We start from the raw sequence: 13,430 nt of genomic DNA on the forward strand, positions 1-13,430 counted from the left end.
TTTTTACCCAAATTGGCGTACTTTCTAGAACCGTGTACTTTGACAGCCACTTACTTTTTCAGCTTTTCGTTGTTGGTGTTCTCCTCGCCATCGCTCGATCCGTTCGAGTGGATGCTACCCGTTTGGGACAGATTTTCGTAGCCCGGACCCGGTCCGGCGCCGGCCGTGCTGGGACTGGTCACCGTCGACGGATTTGCCGACGGATGACTGGGCTGGTTGCTGCTGTGATGTCCCACGCGCTCGGGACCTCCTAAGGCGTCTTCCGAGTCCGTGCCGATCAACGACCGGCCCTCGTCTTCGGTGCTACTGTCCCCCCGGCTTTCCCTCGACGGATGCCGGGACCGACCGAGCTTGATAAAGTTCCGCACCGTCCGAAGCGTTACCTTCTTGTCCGCGATCGATTTGGCCGGCTTGGAGGAGGATTCGTTATCCGAGGAAGCCCGGTCTTGCTTGGCCGCCGATTGGCTCTTTTCGTGCAGTGACGTCGAACCGGAACTCATGACCCTCTTCAAGATGTTTGGCTTACTACTACTTCCTCCTCCTCCGCCGCCACGGTCACCTCCTCCTCCGGAGAATGAACTCCGCTCACCTCCAGTGGGCCCCCGATCCTGGTGCAGACTCTTCTCCAGGTTGGCAATGTTCTGCTCGATGTCCAGCAGCATCTGCTGATCATCGTCAATGCTGGACGACTGCTGGTGCAAACTCTTGACCACGTGGGACGACTCAAAGTTGCCCGACTCGTCGTCCGGACTCTGGTAGCTCACGTCGAAGCTGACAAAGGCCTGTCCGAAAAAAAAAACAAAATGCATCAGTGTCCTACCCCTTGGAAAACAATTTTGACAGTTCAGCGTTACGCCGCGTTACAGCTGTCAAACAACCCAGCGTTGCCAACAAAACAATTCCAATCGACCTCCAAAAAAGTCATTTCCAAAAGAATTAACTCGCCACTAAATTTCCCCTAAAGCCCTTGTAATAAGGATTGCCCCCGACGGCGGCGTCGTCCAACATATATCATCGAGGACACGGCACGGCCACCTGCGATCCTGGTGGGAAATCGCCGCCTACTACCGTTCCGTGCAAATTAAAGAGCTTTTGCTTTCGCGCCCCCTAAAGCCACGTGGCACAAAACGGTGTGGATTCCACGGAACCGCAGGTTCCATAAAACTTTACGGCCACCGCCGCGAGTACACGACCGCCGTATCGTTTGACGGTAATAAATGTAAATTCTATTAATGGCGTTCAGTTTTTTTATGTGTTAGTGTGGCGTTACGATCCGTTTTTTAGCTCCGTACACGTGTGAATTGACCGTGCGAAGCGCGGCAGGGGTGTGTTCTGACGTATTTTACGACCTCAACGCGCCCGTTTGTTCTGTAACAAAAATCGAATTTATGGGGTCGTAATCGGTCGCGAAATTGTAATGTTACTGCGGGTGTTACTGTTGCGAAATTGCGACGAAAAATGGCGCGTCCCTGTGGGTACTTACGTCAATTGGCTTGTTGGACAGATCCACCAGACGGTCCTGGATGTGGAGTCGGTTCTCTTTGAGCAGACCTGTTGATTGGAGAGAGGGACTTGATTTATTAGCAAATCAATGGTACCATTTGCGACTCAATTAAATTGCACCGTTAACGGCATTTTGACAGGTGACAACGGCAGGGTTGCCAGAGTTTCCAAATTCGTTACGCTGTTTACGCTACACAAGAAAATAAAAAAAATTTTCGCGGAATTATCAAAGTAGGCCCATCCTTCCTTGTTTACACGCTTCCTTTGAAAAGTGCACGCTGAATAATTTCCCAACACAAACAACAATCGCGTCTGTCTCCGACATTATCGAGTGAATCGCGGCATGCTGCTGCTTATCATTCCCGGAGTTGTTTTGTTGTTGTTACGCCCATTGTTCACAATTTTCGCCGGATTCCTTCAAATACATATTTTTCCGCCGCGAGGAGTTTTTCCAACTGATGGAAAAACACACAAAAACGCGTGGTGGGTACAACTCATGGGTGGGGTGGGTGCTTGATAAGCCTCCGGAAAAGTTGTTGATTTTTACCGGCTTAAGACCAGGTGTAATCCCTGGGCTGGCTTACGGGATGGGTAGGGAAAAAGGGATTCACAGTTTTTGGGATTGCCTTGTTTCGCCGTAAAATACGGAACAAAAAGGGTGCTTTTTTCAATTGAAGTCGAACATAGAGGATTTACCCACTAATGTGGGTTCATCCGGTGGATTATCCCTAGCGTTGAACCTTGACTCCTGTTCCGGGCGGAAATTAACAACTAGAAGTCAGTGGGTAGAACCCACCAAACGAAGCAACCAATCAACCACAGTAGGCCGGTGGGTCCTACATACAAAGTAGGCCAGGAGCAGGATCATCATCATTATTCTGCCGACGGCGGTGTAACACAGACAGAGCGAGTTGCATAATTAATCTTCAATTACCATTTAATTAAGTCACATTCCAGAAGAGAGCGATGCCGTAAACATGGACGATTTCCTGTGGGAGGAACCGGGAAAAAATGAGCGGTGGGGATAAGTGGCATAATGAAGGGTGCAAGTTAGTGCGGTTGGGTTGGTCTTTTTACCCACCGTTTGCAGTACTCCAAATGAGGTTAGGTGCATTTATACTGCGCTAACTAGATGGATTCTTTCAGGCGGTTGTTGCTCGAGAAGAAGTTTTAATCTCATTTAAGTGGCACGGTTACTGGGAATGTCATTTCGTTACGAAGGGATGTACAAGATTCTGACCTCAATGTTTACATACAGTACACGGAGAAAAAAGAGTTCTCAATATCGTGAACAAGCGCTCATGAAATTTCGAACTACGAACAAAGTAATCAATTTCAAAAACGTACCATGCAATTTGAACACTTTGTTCGTGGTTCCGAATTTCATGAACGCTTGTTCACGATTTTGAGAACTCTTTTTTCTACGTGTAGCCTTTGCGAAAAGCTGGCACCAGTTCCCCGGGACAAATTGGCTCGCCACACAACAATTTGCATTCTTGAGTTCTCGGAACTGGCCACAAAGCAAATTGAAGTCAGGGTAAACTTTGGGTGATACCTTGTGTCGGGCCGACCTTCCGAGCAAGCAATCCGTCATGATATCCTAGTAGCACGTGTGTCACTCGACACGTTTAGATCTTAATTACAGTTTGACATTTGGGCCGAACCGAACCCTCGATTATAAACTTTCTGTTTTGGGACCCCTTTTCAAAGTTTTGTCGTTCAACTTTGAAAGGTGAGGGCGTTGTACACACTCGAAGGAAACTCTTCGGATTTCATCAATAGTTGACTTTTACCCAAACCAGAGTTATTCCAAATTTGCGTGTAGAAATGACATTGAACGCACCCTTTTTCAACCCGAATTGAACCCACCAAAACGCAAATGACTTAATCAACGCCTACTAGAGTTCGACACGTCAGACTCACCTTGCATCAGCATCACGTACCGGCCGATGATCTTGGTGCTGCTGGTGATGGTGCCGCGGCTCCCGCCCCGCGTCGACGCCGACCCGCCGATGCCGGTTTTGAGCAGAATCTTGGTCGTCTGCTGGCGCAGCTCCACGATCACCGTTTCGTCCTCGTCGCCGGGCCTGGCCAGCGGCCAGATGAAGCTCTGGAAAACAAACCGAAAAAATTAGAAGGGGGACGGGGCAAACTCTTTGAAGGAAGCGAACGTTTCAACAAGCGCCCGAAAGTAGGCAGAAAGTTTTCGAAATTGAATTTGGCACAACTTGGTCGTGACAAATTGGCTCGGAGGCTACTGGAGGGAGAGTTGTTTGTTGTGGAAGCAAAAAAGGGAAGGTCAAGTTATGAATGTTGATTTTGATGATTGGGAGCAACGCAGTTTCATGCAATTTAACAAATTGATAAATAGGACAAACAGTAAAAAGAACTACCTGATTGACATCGACGAACTCTGTGCTGCAGTTAAGCTCGGTGGTAGTGTGTGCAACGCCTGGAAACGAAAGAAAAACCAAATTGAGATAATCCAAATCATCATACTTTACCACAATTGCTCACGGTAATAGAAATTTTTGAACAAAAACAAAAAACGGAATTCGCTTTAATAACGCTTTGAAACGCACAACTGTCAAAAAAAGTTTCGTCCGCCCCGCAGTAAGTTCGCCAGATTTCAATGTGGGGTAAGTATTGCAGAAGTTCCTTTTTTTGTTATTTTAAAGAGAAAGGGTAAAACGTATACCTAAGTTGACCTTCATAACCTCAATAATGTCATAAAAATGTCAAAAACCCAACGCCTCCCTCGATTTCCTTGACAGATGTCCCAGATTCCCACCCCCGACCAAATTAAATTAGAAAAAAACACCATCTCCATCATGTAGCCATTTACCCAATTGATCAATCGGACCGGAAAAGACCAGACACCTGTCGGACAATGTTCCACAAGCTTGCCACGGATGGCGTTACGTTTTTCCTGCCACGACCAAAATTGGTTCCATTTGAGAAGGGTCAGGCGCGCGCCCGGCCAACCGACAAATGGAACCATTTCGAAGACGAAGACAAAAAGGGGCACTTATTCAATGTCACCGGAAGCTTGTGGTCGTACGCGGGCGGTCGACGGTTTCCGGGTTGTAATGTGATTGAAATCAAAGGTGGCCCCAACACGTGTCATGGCCAGCTTTGTGTTGCCGCAAGATTTGCTACGCCTACTTGAGGGCGAGCCAAACCAAATATTGGCGTTATTAATAATTCATGGAAAAGTTTGCCCACTCGAACGACGCCCTGCGGGGAAGACAGAGTTTTCTTGATGGGAAAACGATTCGTTCGAAAAATGGTTCGGTGAATGTGGGAAAGTAAATCAAGTGAATTGGTATAATTTGAAGATTGATCGGATGAACTGGAGTTGAACAAATCGACGCTTAACTGTTTATTCGGAAGCGTAACGCTTCAATATTCATGAATCGTGAGTCGAGTTCATCGCAGTGTTGCCAGCTTCAGAATTCTTCCACGCAAACCAATAAAATGTTACGATGCCAACTTACTCGGGGGTACTGCAAAAACTTTCCAGACATCTCAACCGGACACGACTGCAGATCTAAATTGCGGCCAATGAAAGGAGGAAAACACGTTCTAACCCAACACGGCGGAGCGTTTTTTTTTTCTCTGACTTTTACTATGACAGCTTATTGAAAGGCACATCCGTGCGAGCCTGAATATTATGGCGTTTGCCCTCTACTCTAGAATAAGTGGCCCAGAGTCCTTCGGGATAAGTGCTTTAAAAGAAGGAGGGGGGCACCACGACCACGAAGCCATTGAACGTTTGCCATAAACCGCGTTGTTTATGAACAAGGTTGTTGGAAAAAGGTGGGAACAGGCTAAATTACTTTGAAAATTAATAATTTTGAAATTGTACAATTTTCTATTTGTCAATTTATTTTGAATAATTTCTCAATCACAACATAAAAATGACTATTCCCACCTCTTTCCAACCATCTTGGTTTTAATGAATATTCACGTAGCGTGCATGCTCCGAGGGAGTGAAGTTCATTTAAAATCGCTCAAGTAGGTAGCAGCAGCAAGAAGCAAACTGTGTACTTAAATATGCAAAAGCGAGTAAAGCGCTTTAACAAGAGGTGAAGTTTTCTCCCTCACTTTTTAGTGGTTTGCGTTTTGAGCATCCTTTTTAAAATGAGCAAAAAAGAAAAGTTGACAGGTACATGCAAACAAAAATTCGCTAATTAAATGTTGTCTGTACATTCCTTTAAAATTAAACAAGTGTTATCAAGAAGTAATATTAATTAGTCTGTTATGCTCGTAACCATTGCACAGTAATCCAAATCGGAAATTTAAGTAGAAACTCGATTTTCTTAAAAAATGTGATGTTTTGGAGCTTACAAAATTTATTTCTTACTCAACGTGAACTGTCACTAGAGCAAGTATTTGTTTACATCTACAGATTCGCCCTATTGAAAAGTTAATACGGAAATAAGACTTTCTGGTCAGAAATTTACCAACACATTCAAAGTTTGTTTACAAGCAAGCTGGGAGTTTGTTTGCATCAGATTTGCTATCTCTTGCTAGCAAAAGTTTTATTGTCATGCGACTTCTAGCTTGTTTTTTTTTGACTGACCGCCCGATATGTCATTGATCATGATTTGCATCAGGACACTGTGACGAGTGTTGCGTCATTTTTGGGTTAAATTATATATTTTTTTCACTGGACAGGAAGAAGCAGCTTTTGGCTTGGATGAAAATTAGAGTAGATTGCAATTAGGGTGTTTTAAAAAATCTTTTTTTTTTCAAGTTTTGGCATTTTTTAAAAATTTTTGCAAAAGGAAAAACCTGGATATTCCTGGAAAGTTTGATTTTTTAAAACACCGTGATCGTGAACTAACTTTAAACCAAACCAAGTCTCTTTTCATTTGCAACAACTCTTCTGAAGACCAAAGTTCAAAAACATTACAATTTTTCATAAAATCAAATTTTCACCTGATTTTGCGATCTGGACCACTGTGGATTGTTTATTTGAAAACACGGTTAAGCAATTATTTGGGACGAAAAATGTGTGATAAAGATGTCTAATTTTATAATTTTCCCATTTTTTCTGACTTATTTAAATTTTGTGTTACTTTATTTTGATGAAATTTTCCCCATGAATTTTCATTGTCAAAGGAAACCTTTTTTGTCATTCGATTTTCCATACAAGTCTCCAAACAATTTGTCTATACCTACCTTAAAAGGCAATCGTTATGGTAACTTTGGCACAGTTGTAGGATCAAAAAAGTTGGAAAAAAATATTACACTTTCAAAAAAAAAAATACGTTTTTGCCTTTCTTACAAAAGGAAGGTTTAAGGTTTGCTTTTGGAAAAACGCTTTTCTTAGAAATCTTTAAAAAATCGTGCACGGCGAGGATTCGTCCCAGGAAAAAATTCTATTACTAAATTGAAGGTCAAGATGCGCTCTTTCGATTGAATTTTTGCCCGAAACCCGGAACTAGAGCGTCCAATTTTCCGGGGTTACAGAATTCCCGGGAAATGGGAAATTTTCAACAAATTTCCCGGGAAATCCCGGGAATTCCCGGGAAATTTAAAATTTATCAAAAATTGTTCTGATCCTAATTTTGGTTAATATTTTGCAACAAAATAGTATAAAATAGCTACTTTAATGATCAAAATAAGTGTTAGGTTTAATTATTGCTTTGGCTGCTTGTGAAAAAACATACAACTTCAGGAAAATATAGAAATTTTCTAAAATCTGTCTTTCAATTCGCTCAAAATATCAAAAAAAAATATGATTAGTATTTTGTATTGATAAGAGGTAGCTAGGTATATTTTTTAAATCAAAGTGATTGGAAAGTGAGTAAAATGAATCCTTGCTACAAAACGATAAAATTGCTTTTGAATACCTCTCTATGAGAGAGAATATGATAAAGAATAAAATTGATAATTTAGATAAAATGAAAAAAAAATCATGGAGCAAATATGTTTTTCATGGCAAAACATTGAAATGGATAAAATAAATAAAGAAAATATGTGTTTCATGACAAATAAGTTATCCAGAACAAATCAGACTGGTTTTTTCCGGATAAGGGTCTAATACAACCACACCAAACAGTGGGATAAGCGTTGTGGAGCCTTCCGGTGGTGGGGCGTCCTCCAAATGCTAATGCTAGTGCTAATGCTAAAGCTAACAAATCTGACTGATTTAATCTCATGAATAAATCGATAAGCATTGAATTTATTTTAAAAATCTGCTATTCACTTGAAATACTATTTTTATGTAATCACAACTCAAAGTTTTCAAATGTTTGGAGCGAGTATTTGAAATATGTTTGCATTTTTTGCGCACTTTTTATAAAATACGAAGTAGTTTTTTTTTATTAAATCTTACGCCCTTGGTAGCTCTAGTGCTCTATAAATTTTCAACTTAACCTACCTTCACAAATCATCTTAGAGACAATTAATGGTACCAATTCAATTTTCTTCCAATTTGGTCATGATAAACAAAACGTAAAAAAAATAAAAAAAAAAGTTCATTAAGAACAGCAAATTGAATTTGATAAAATAAAATTAAGTGCCTTCATTATTTTTTTTTTAAGTTTAAAAAATGTACCAAAAAGTTAAGAAAATGTATACTTCCGCTTGAATTCCGGGAAATTTAGAAATTTCCCGGGAAACGGGAAATAATTTGTTCGATAGCGAATCGAACTTTGCCGGCACGAAGGTCTTTCTGATGCCCCGCGTAGCGTTGGGCATCAGAAATCTCGGGAATTCCCGGGACGGGAAATTGGACGCTTTACCTGGAACTCAAAGTCTGATTTTTGAGAGCTCTTTTTCTGAAACACATGAGCGATGTCTGTATCCGCTCTTAAAAATTTGTGTCTTCTATCACTGGAAAACCGCTCGTAAAACCCACAATTTTTATATTTCAGATCTGTAGCCGTGGGGAGAGACGAACATTTTATTTGTCGATTCACAGTTTTTGACCAGTAAATGTGGTCAAAGCCATTTTTAGAGGTATTTTTTGGACTATTTTACAGATATCGATACAGAAATACAGAATTAAACGAATTCAGTTTCAAACAAAAAGCCATTCGAAAACATGCGCCATAAACTGCTTGGGCCCAAAATTTGAAGCTTTTCCAAAATGTATTTCCAGAGATATACTGCCCATGTTCGCATAAATGTCCCATATGCAAAAACAGCAAACTGAGAAAAACGCTCTTGAAGTTTGTCCCATACATAAGGCTACGTGTTAAGTTTTCACTAAAAAACTGGATTTCCTCCCGATTTCTGGAACAAAGTTCTGGATGTTATAGGCTCTTTAGAAAGAGCACACGATTTTGAACCAAACTGCATCAATAACTCAAAAGTGATGAAAATGCATATGGGACATTTATGCGATCATGGGCAGTATAGCCATATTAGTGTTTTTCGTCCTACTTTTACCCTATTTTTTCCTATTAAATTTTTTGGTTTTATACAAAATCATATACTGAACATCAAATTCGAATTCCTGGCTCGTTCTCGCTCGAAAGCTCGACAAGTCGTCAAGTCGAAGCTTCAACGCCAGCGCTTTTACGCGTGCACGTTTTACGCTGCGCGTGAGAATGTTCTTTCTGGCTTCTCATAAAGGATCGACAAAGTGCAATCGAGAAATTAAAAGTGAGAGTGTATGCGTGCAACATGGAGTTAAACTTTTAGAAAAGCCTTGGTAAGCTTCACAGCAACTGCACAGAATGTTTAACTCCATGTTGCGATTTGACAGCTCGATAGCGATACATATTTGTTTAAAGTTAATCATAGACTTACATTAAAGACTGAGTACTAGGATGTAACAAAAATGACTTTTTGGCGGGCATTGAAGGGTTTGTTCCGGTGGGCATACTAAGCATAAATCCAAAATATGAGCTTGATTTGACGTAACCGGAGCTAGCGCTCCGCCCTTCAATTTTACATGGGATTTAACCCGTAAAAAAAGATTTTTTCAAAAATGTCACTTTTTGAGGCATTTTGGCCACTGAAGCGTTTATTTTCAACATCATTGGCGTGTAGGCCAGATCCTTGCGCATCTTTTTGTATATATAACATTGAAATTTAGAGCATTTAGAGGTTTTCCGATAAAAAATATCTCACTTGTATTTTTAAACTTTAATAAAATTTTAGCACGACCTATCAATACAGACAGCTGTTTGTAATCATCAATGCACTCTAACAAGTTTTACTCATTTTATGGGTAAAAACCTAGAAAACCTTTTACGTATTTTTAAGTTTTAAGTTTTAAGTTTTTATCGAGAAATTAAAAGTGAGAGTGTGTGCAACATGGAGTTAAACTTTTCGAAGTGCCATGGGAACCTTCACAGCAGCTGCACAGAAAGTTTAACTCCATGTTGCACACACTCTCACTTTTAATTTCTCGATAAATGTGGTTCTGTCAACCAGGGTTGCCAGCTCTGCAACTCTCCAACGCAGAGATAGTGCCAACAGTTGTGACGCAAATCGCGCGTTATGTGCGATGAATGGACGTAGAAACTTATCAGTACAGGTGGAGCAGCAACAACAACAAAAAAAAAAGAAGTTTGACATGCGATAAATCTCATTCGAGTAATTATGCAGGTGAAAGGTGGCGAAAGTGATTAATGAGCTTATGGCTTTTTCCATAGTTTGGGAGCTAGCTGTCTCCACGCCGTAATGGCGGTAATTTGCGTTGAGCTTGGGTCAGTGTAGTTTCATATTTCACAACATCTGTAGTGAGATTAATGAGAGGGGGAGGTTCGTAAACTTTTGCGTGTTGTTTAACATGGTTGATTGGAGCTATTTCAATGTTTGAATTGATTAATATGACCATTATCGTCGATATTACGTTGACCTTTGAAAAGCGGTTCAGTGTTGCCAGTTCTTAAGACAATTAATTATTTTCTAAACTGAGATTTCAGCAGTACTATCAGATTTCCTAAACATCCGCCCAGTTGCAATCTTAATTTATGGAAATTGCTTCCGTCGGCCCTGCTGGGAGGTAAATTGATAACGATTAACTGAAATTGGGTTTCAATTAGGACGAAGCGTGCCGTCCCGGGCCGAATTAATTTTGCCGCTCGACTAATTAGTCTGCTAGATTTCGCGAAATCGCTCCAGGGGTAGCAACTAATTAAATCTAATCTGTAATTCGTGTTTTATTTTTTCCCGTTTAGCGTGTAACATCAATCAAATCGCTCAGCTGATGGAATGTAATTTAATGTCACCCGAGAATCGTCGAGGGACTGAAATTCTTTCCAATCGTCTCGATTTGCACAAAGACATGCACTGTTTGCTGCAACAGGAGCACACAAATTGACCATTAGACCAAGCTGGGGGTGATTCATATCCTGCCCCAACAACGGCTTGCAGCAAAATAAAAAGGTGTGTCAACAAAAAGACTCTTCTTTCTTTGGAGCGAAAATGGGCGCCACAATCACTTGAGCACGTCCTCCAGCTTCAGCCAGTAAAAAAAAAAAAAAAACGTCCCCCATTTTTCATCTCTCTTCGCCAGTTAAACTGCCAACACGGTTTTGCTTGATTGCATTTTTGCATGACCCAAACGAAAAACGGATTGCTTGTTAGTGGCTTTAATTTCAAACCTCAACCTGGGGGGTTGTTCCTTCCATTTTATTTCAAAGTACGTGATTTTATATCAAATTCAATTTCCCCTTATTTTTCACTTTTCATTCGGAGACGGGACCGCGCGACGAAACTTTATAATGGCAATTTTGTACGTTTCCCAGAATGTCGTGTCGTGACCTGGGATAAGAAGACGGGGGGACATCAAAGCTGGTTCTTTCGGTTCGGAAAGGGTGTGTGACCAAAGGGAGGACCCGGAAATGATGTTGGAATGAGCATTGGTCTCACGAAAATTTTTGATTGAAGAAACTAACAATTTTGGATTTGTAGAATTTAAACATTTTACCTGCTGCAAATCTGCAAATATTGAGTAAAAATTATTCAAAACTAACATTTGTTTTGAAGATCTTACTGAGAAAGTTTTTTGCTAACGAAAACGGAAGATAATTTAGTTCAATAAAAAAAATCAAAATAGAGTCCACGTAGTTTATGGATGGCCCTAACACGTTCCAGATTCATTTCTGGAGGTTTTTTTGAAAAGGTCCAATAAACCAAATTTTCAGTTTTTGCTTTTTGGGTGTTTTTTAATACCCCTGACTCAAGGTGGTTTCAAAAATTAAATTTTAATAAAATTAAATATTTCTTGAGTTTTTGTTTTAAAGTACAATTTGTTTTTGATGTGTTGCTTTTTGGGTGATTTTGAAATCGCCTTAAGAGCGAGTCCACGAACAGGGCATAACCCTTTGTATTGGACGTCGTTTGGACCTCACCAATCTGCCTGAAATTTTCAGGGGTTGTTTGTACATATAAAACTAGCATCTGGCCAAAATATGAGCACTCTAGGTCAACGGGAAGTGGGGCAAATCGGGACACAAAGTTTGGTGGTTCAAAAACGTCAAAAATCTTAAAAAGGCTATAACTAAGGCAAAATTCAATTTAATTTCAAAATTCAAAATGCATCTGAAAGGGCTTAGAAAATGCAACAAAATGCAGGAAAAAGCATCCCAATTGGTTGAATCTAGAGGGAGTTAAGGGCTAAAATGGATTAAAATAAACATTTTTATGCATGTTTCTATTGTGAAATTGTCTCAGGAACACGAATATGATAAAATAATCACCAGAAAATGGGATCTAAGGGGTCCTCCGAGCAAATATTTACAACCCAAAAATTCACTGAAAGTAAAAGTGTTTATTTAATATGTTAAACTGCCTTACCCAAAGCGTTCTCAGTCTCAGATGGTAGTCCCAGATGTCCCCTACAAGCTGTTACAATTTAATTGTTTCCCGGCTGCTCTTTGAGCTTAAAAAGAAGAAAACACAAGCACGAAATGTATGTTTTAACACGTGTATTGAACCCTCATCAGTGTGTGTGCGTACAAATCTTCCTTTTCCCCTGTTTCTTCTTCTTCTTCTTCCTCAACGCTCTTCTTTCTTCTCGCGCACCTCGCGCTTGTTCTCCTTCTCGCGCTTTTGCTTCCTCTTCCCTTCTTTTCTTTCCTTTCTTCAACGACATCGCCGAGCGTCACTTCCGGCGTTCAGACATGACGCCTCTTCCGACGATCTCACGGGCCATATTCCAACGGCGACAGGCACAAACCACACTCTCCCGCGTGGCATTTCGCTCGCTTTGTTTGTCCCCACCGCTTCTGGGGAATTGTGCACTCACCGACAGTTGCACACGGTCCCGATCGTGACCACTCCGGCTCCGCAGGTCCTCTTCCTCGCCACATTTCCTTTCGGCCGTAGAAAACCCGCCGACGGTTTCATCGAAACGGCTCGCCTTTGCACTGGCCGCTCGCAGGTGCCCGCATTTTGCCAGCAAGAGTTCCAACTAGAACGAAAAGGCCCTGCAAAATCGGCCACAGTCATCCCAACGGTTTCCACATTTTCTCCAACGGCAACTCACCCTTTCGGGGCCAGGGCGTCCAGTCGGCCGGGTTGCTCGCGATGCAGGCCGGAACGGTGGAACGTGCGGTCGGTCCGACCGTCGATTCGAAAAGAAGGAGTAGGTCGAAGCGAGTTGATATCTGGATGGAACATTTTTTTATTTGAGTTTGAAAATTATGCTATTTTTCCACTAAAATGCCAATAACTCCCTTCAGATTCAACCAATTGGGATGCTTTTTCCTGCATTTTGTTGCATTTTTTAAGCCCTTTCAGATGCATTTTGAATTTTGAAATTAAATTGAATTTTGCCTAAGTTATAGCCTTTTTAAGATTTTTGACGTTTTTGAACCACCACCACCACTTCCCGTTGACCTAGAGTGCTCATATTTTGGCCAGATGCTAGTTTTATATGTACAAACAACCCCTGAAAATTTCAGGCAGATTGGTGAGGTCGATGCGAGATGGGTATGCTTTGCTCGTGGACTCGC

The 13,430-nt window shown here is 41.3% G+C and overlaps 1 protein-coding gene across 5 annotated transcripts in view; it reads right to left on the minus strand.

Moving 5' to 3' along the window:
• LOC120430618 (otoferlin-like) overlaps positions 1-13,430 on the minus strand; it is an 81,752-nt gene that overhangs the window by 13,132 nt on the left and 55,190 nt on the right. For all 5 annotated transcript variants that reach the window (XM_039595744.2, XM_039595737.2, XM_039595728.2 and 2 more), the window contains exons 3-6: positions 3,897-3,955; positions 3,427-3,613; positions 1,484-1,551; positions 55-782 (exon numbers count right to left, since the gene is read on the minus strand). In XM_039595744.2, the coding sequence (XP_039451678.1) occupies positions 55-782; positions 1,484-1,551; positions 3,427-3,613; positions 3,897-3,955 (1,042 nt within the window). The remainder of the gene's footprint in view (positions 1-54; positions 783-1,483; positions 1,552-3,426; positions 3,614-3,896; positions 3,956-13,430) is intronic.

Source organism: Culex pipiens, chromosome 1 (assembly GCF_016801865.2).
Source record: "Culex pipiens pallens isolate TS chromosome 1, TS_CPP_V2, whole genome shotgun sequence".
NCBI lineage: Eukaryota > Metazoa > Arthropoda > Insecta > Diptera > Culicidae > Culex > Culex pipiens.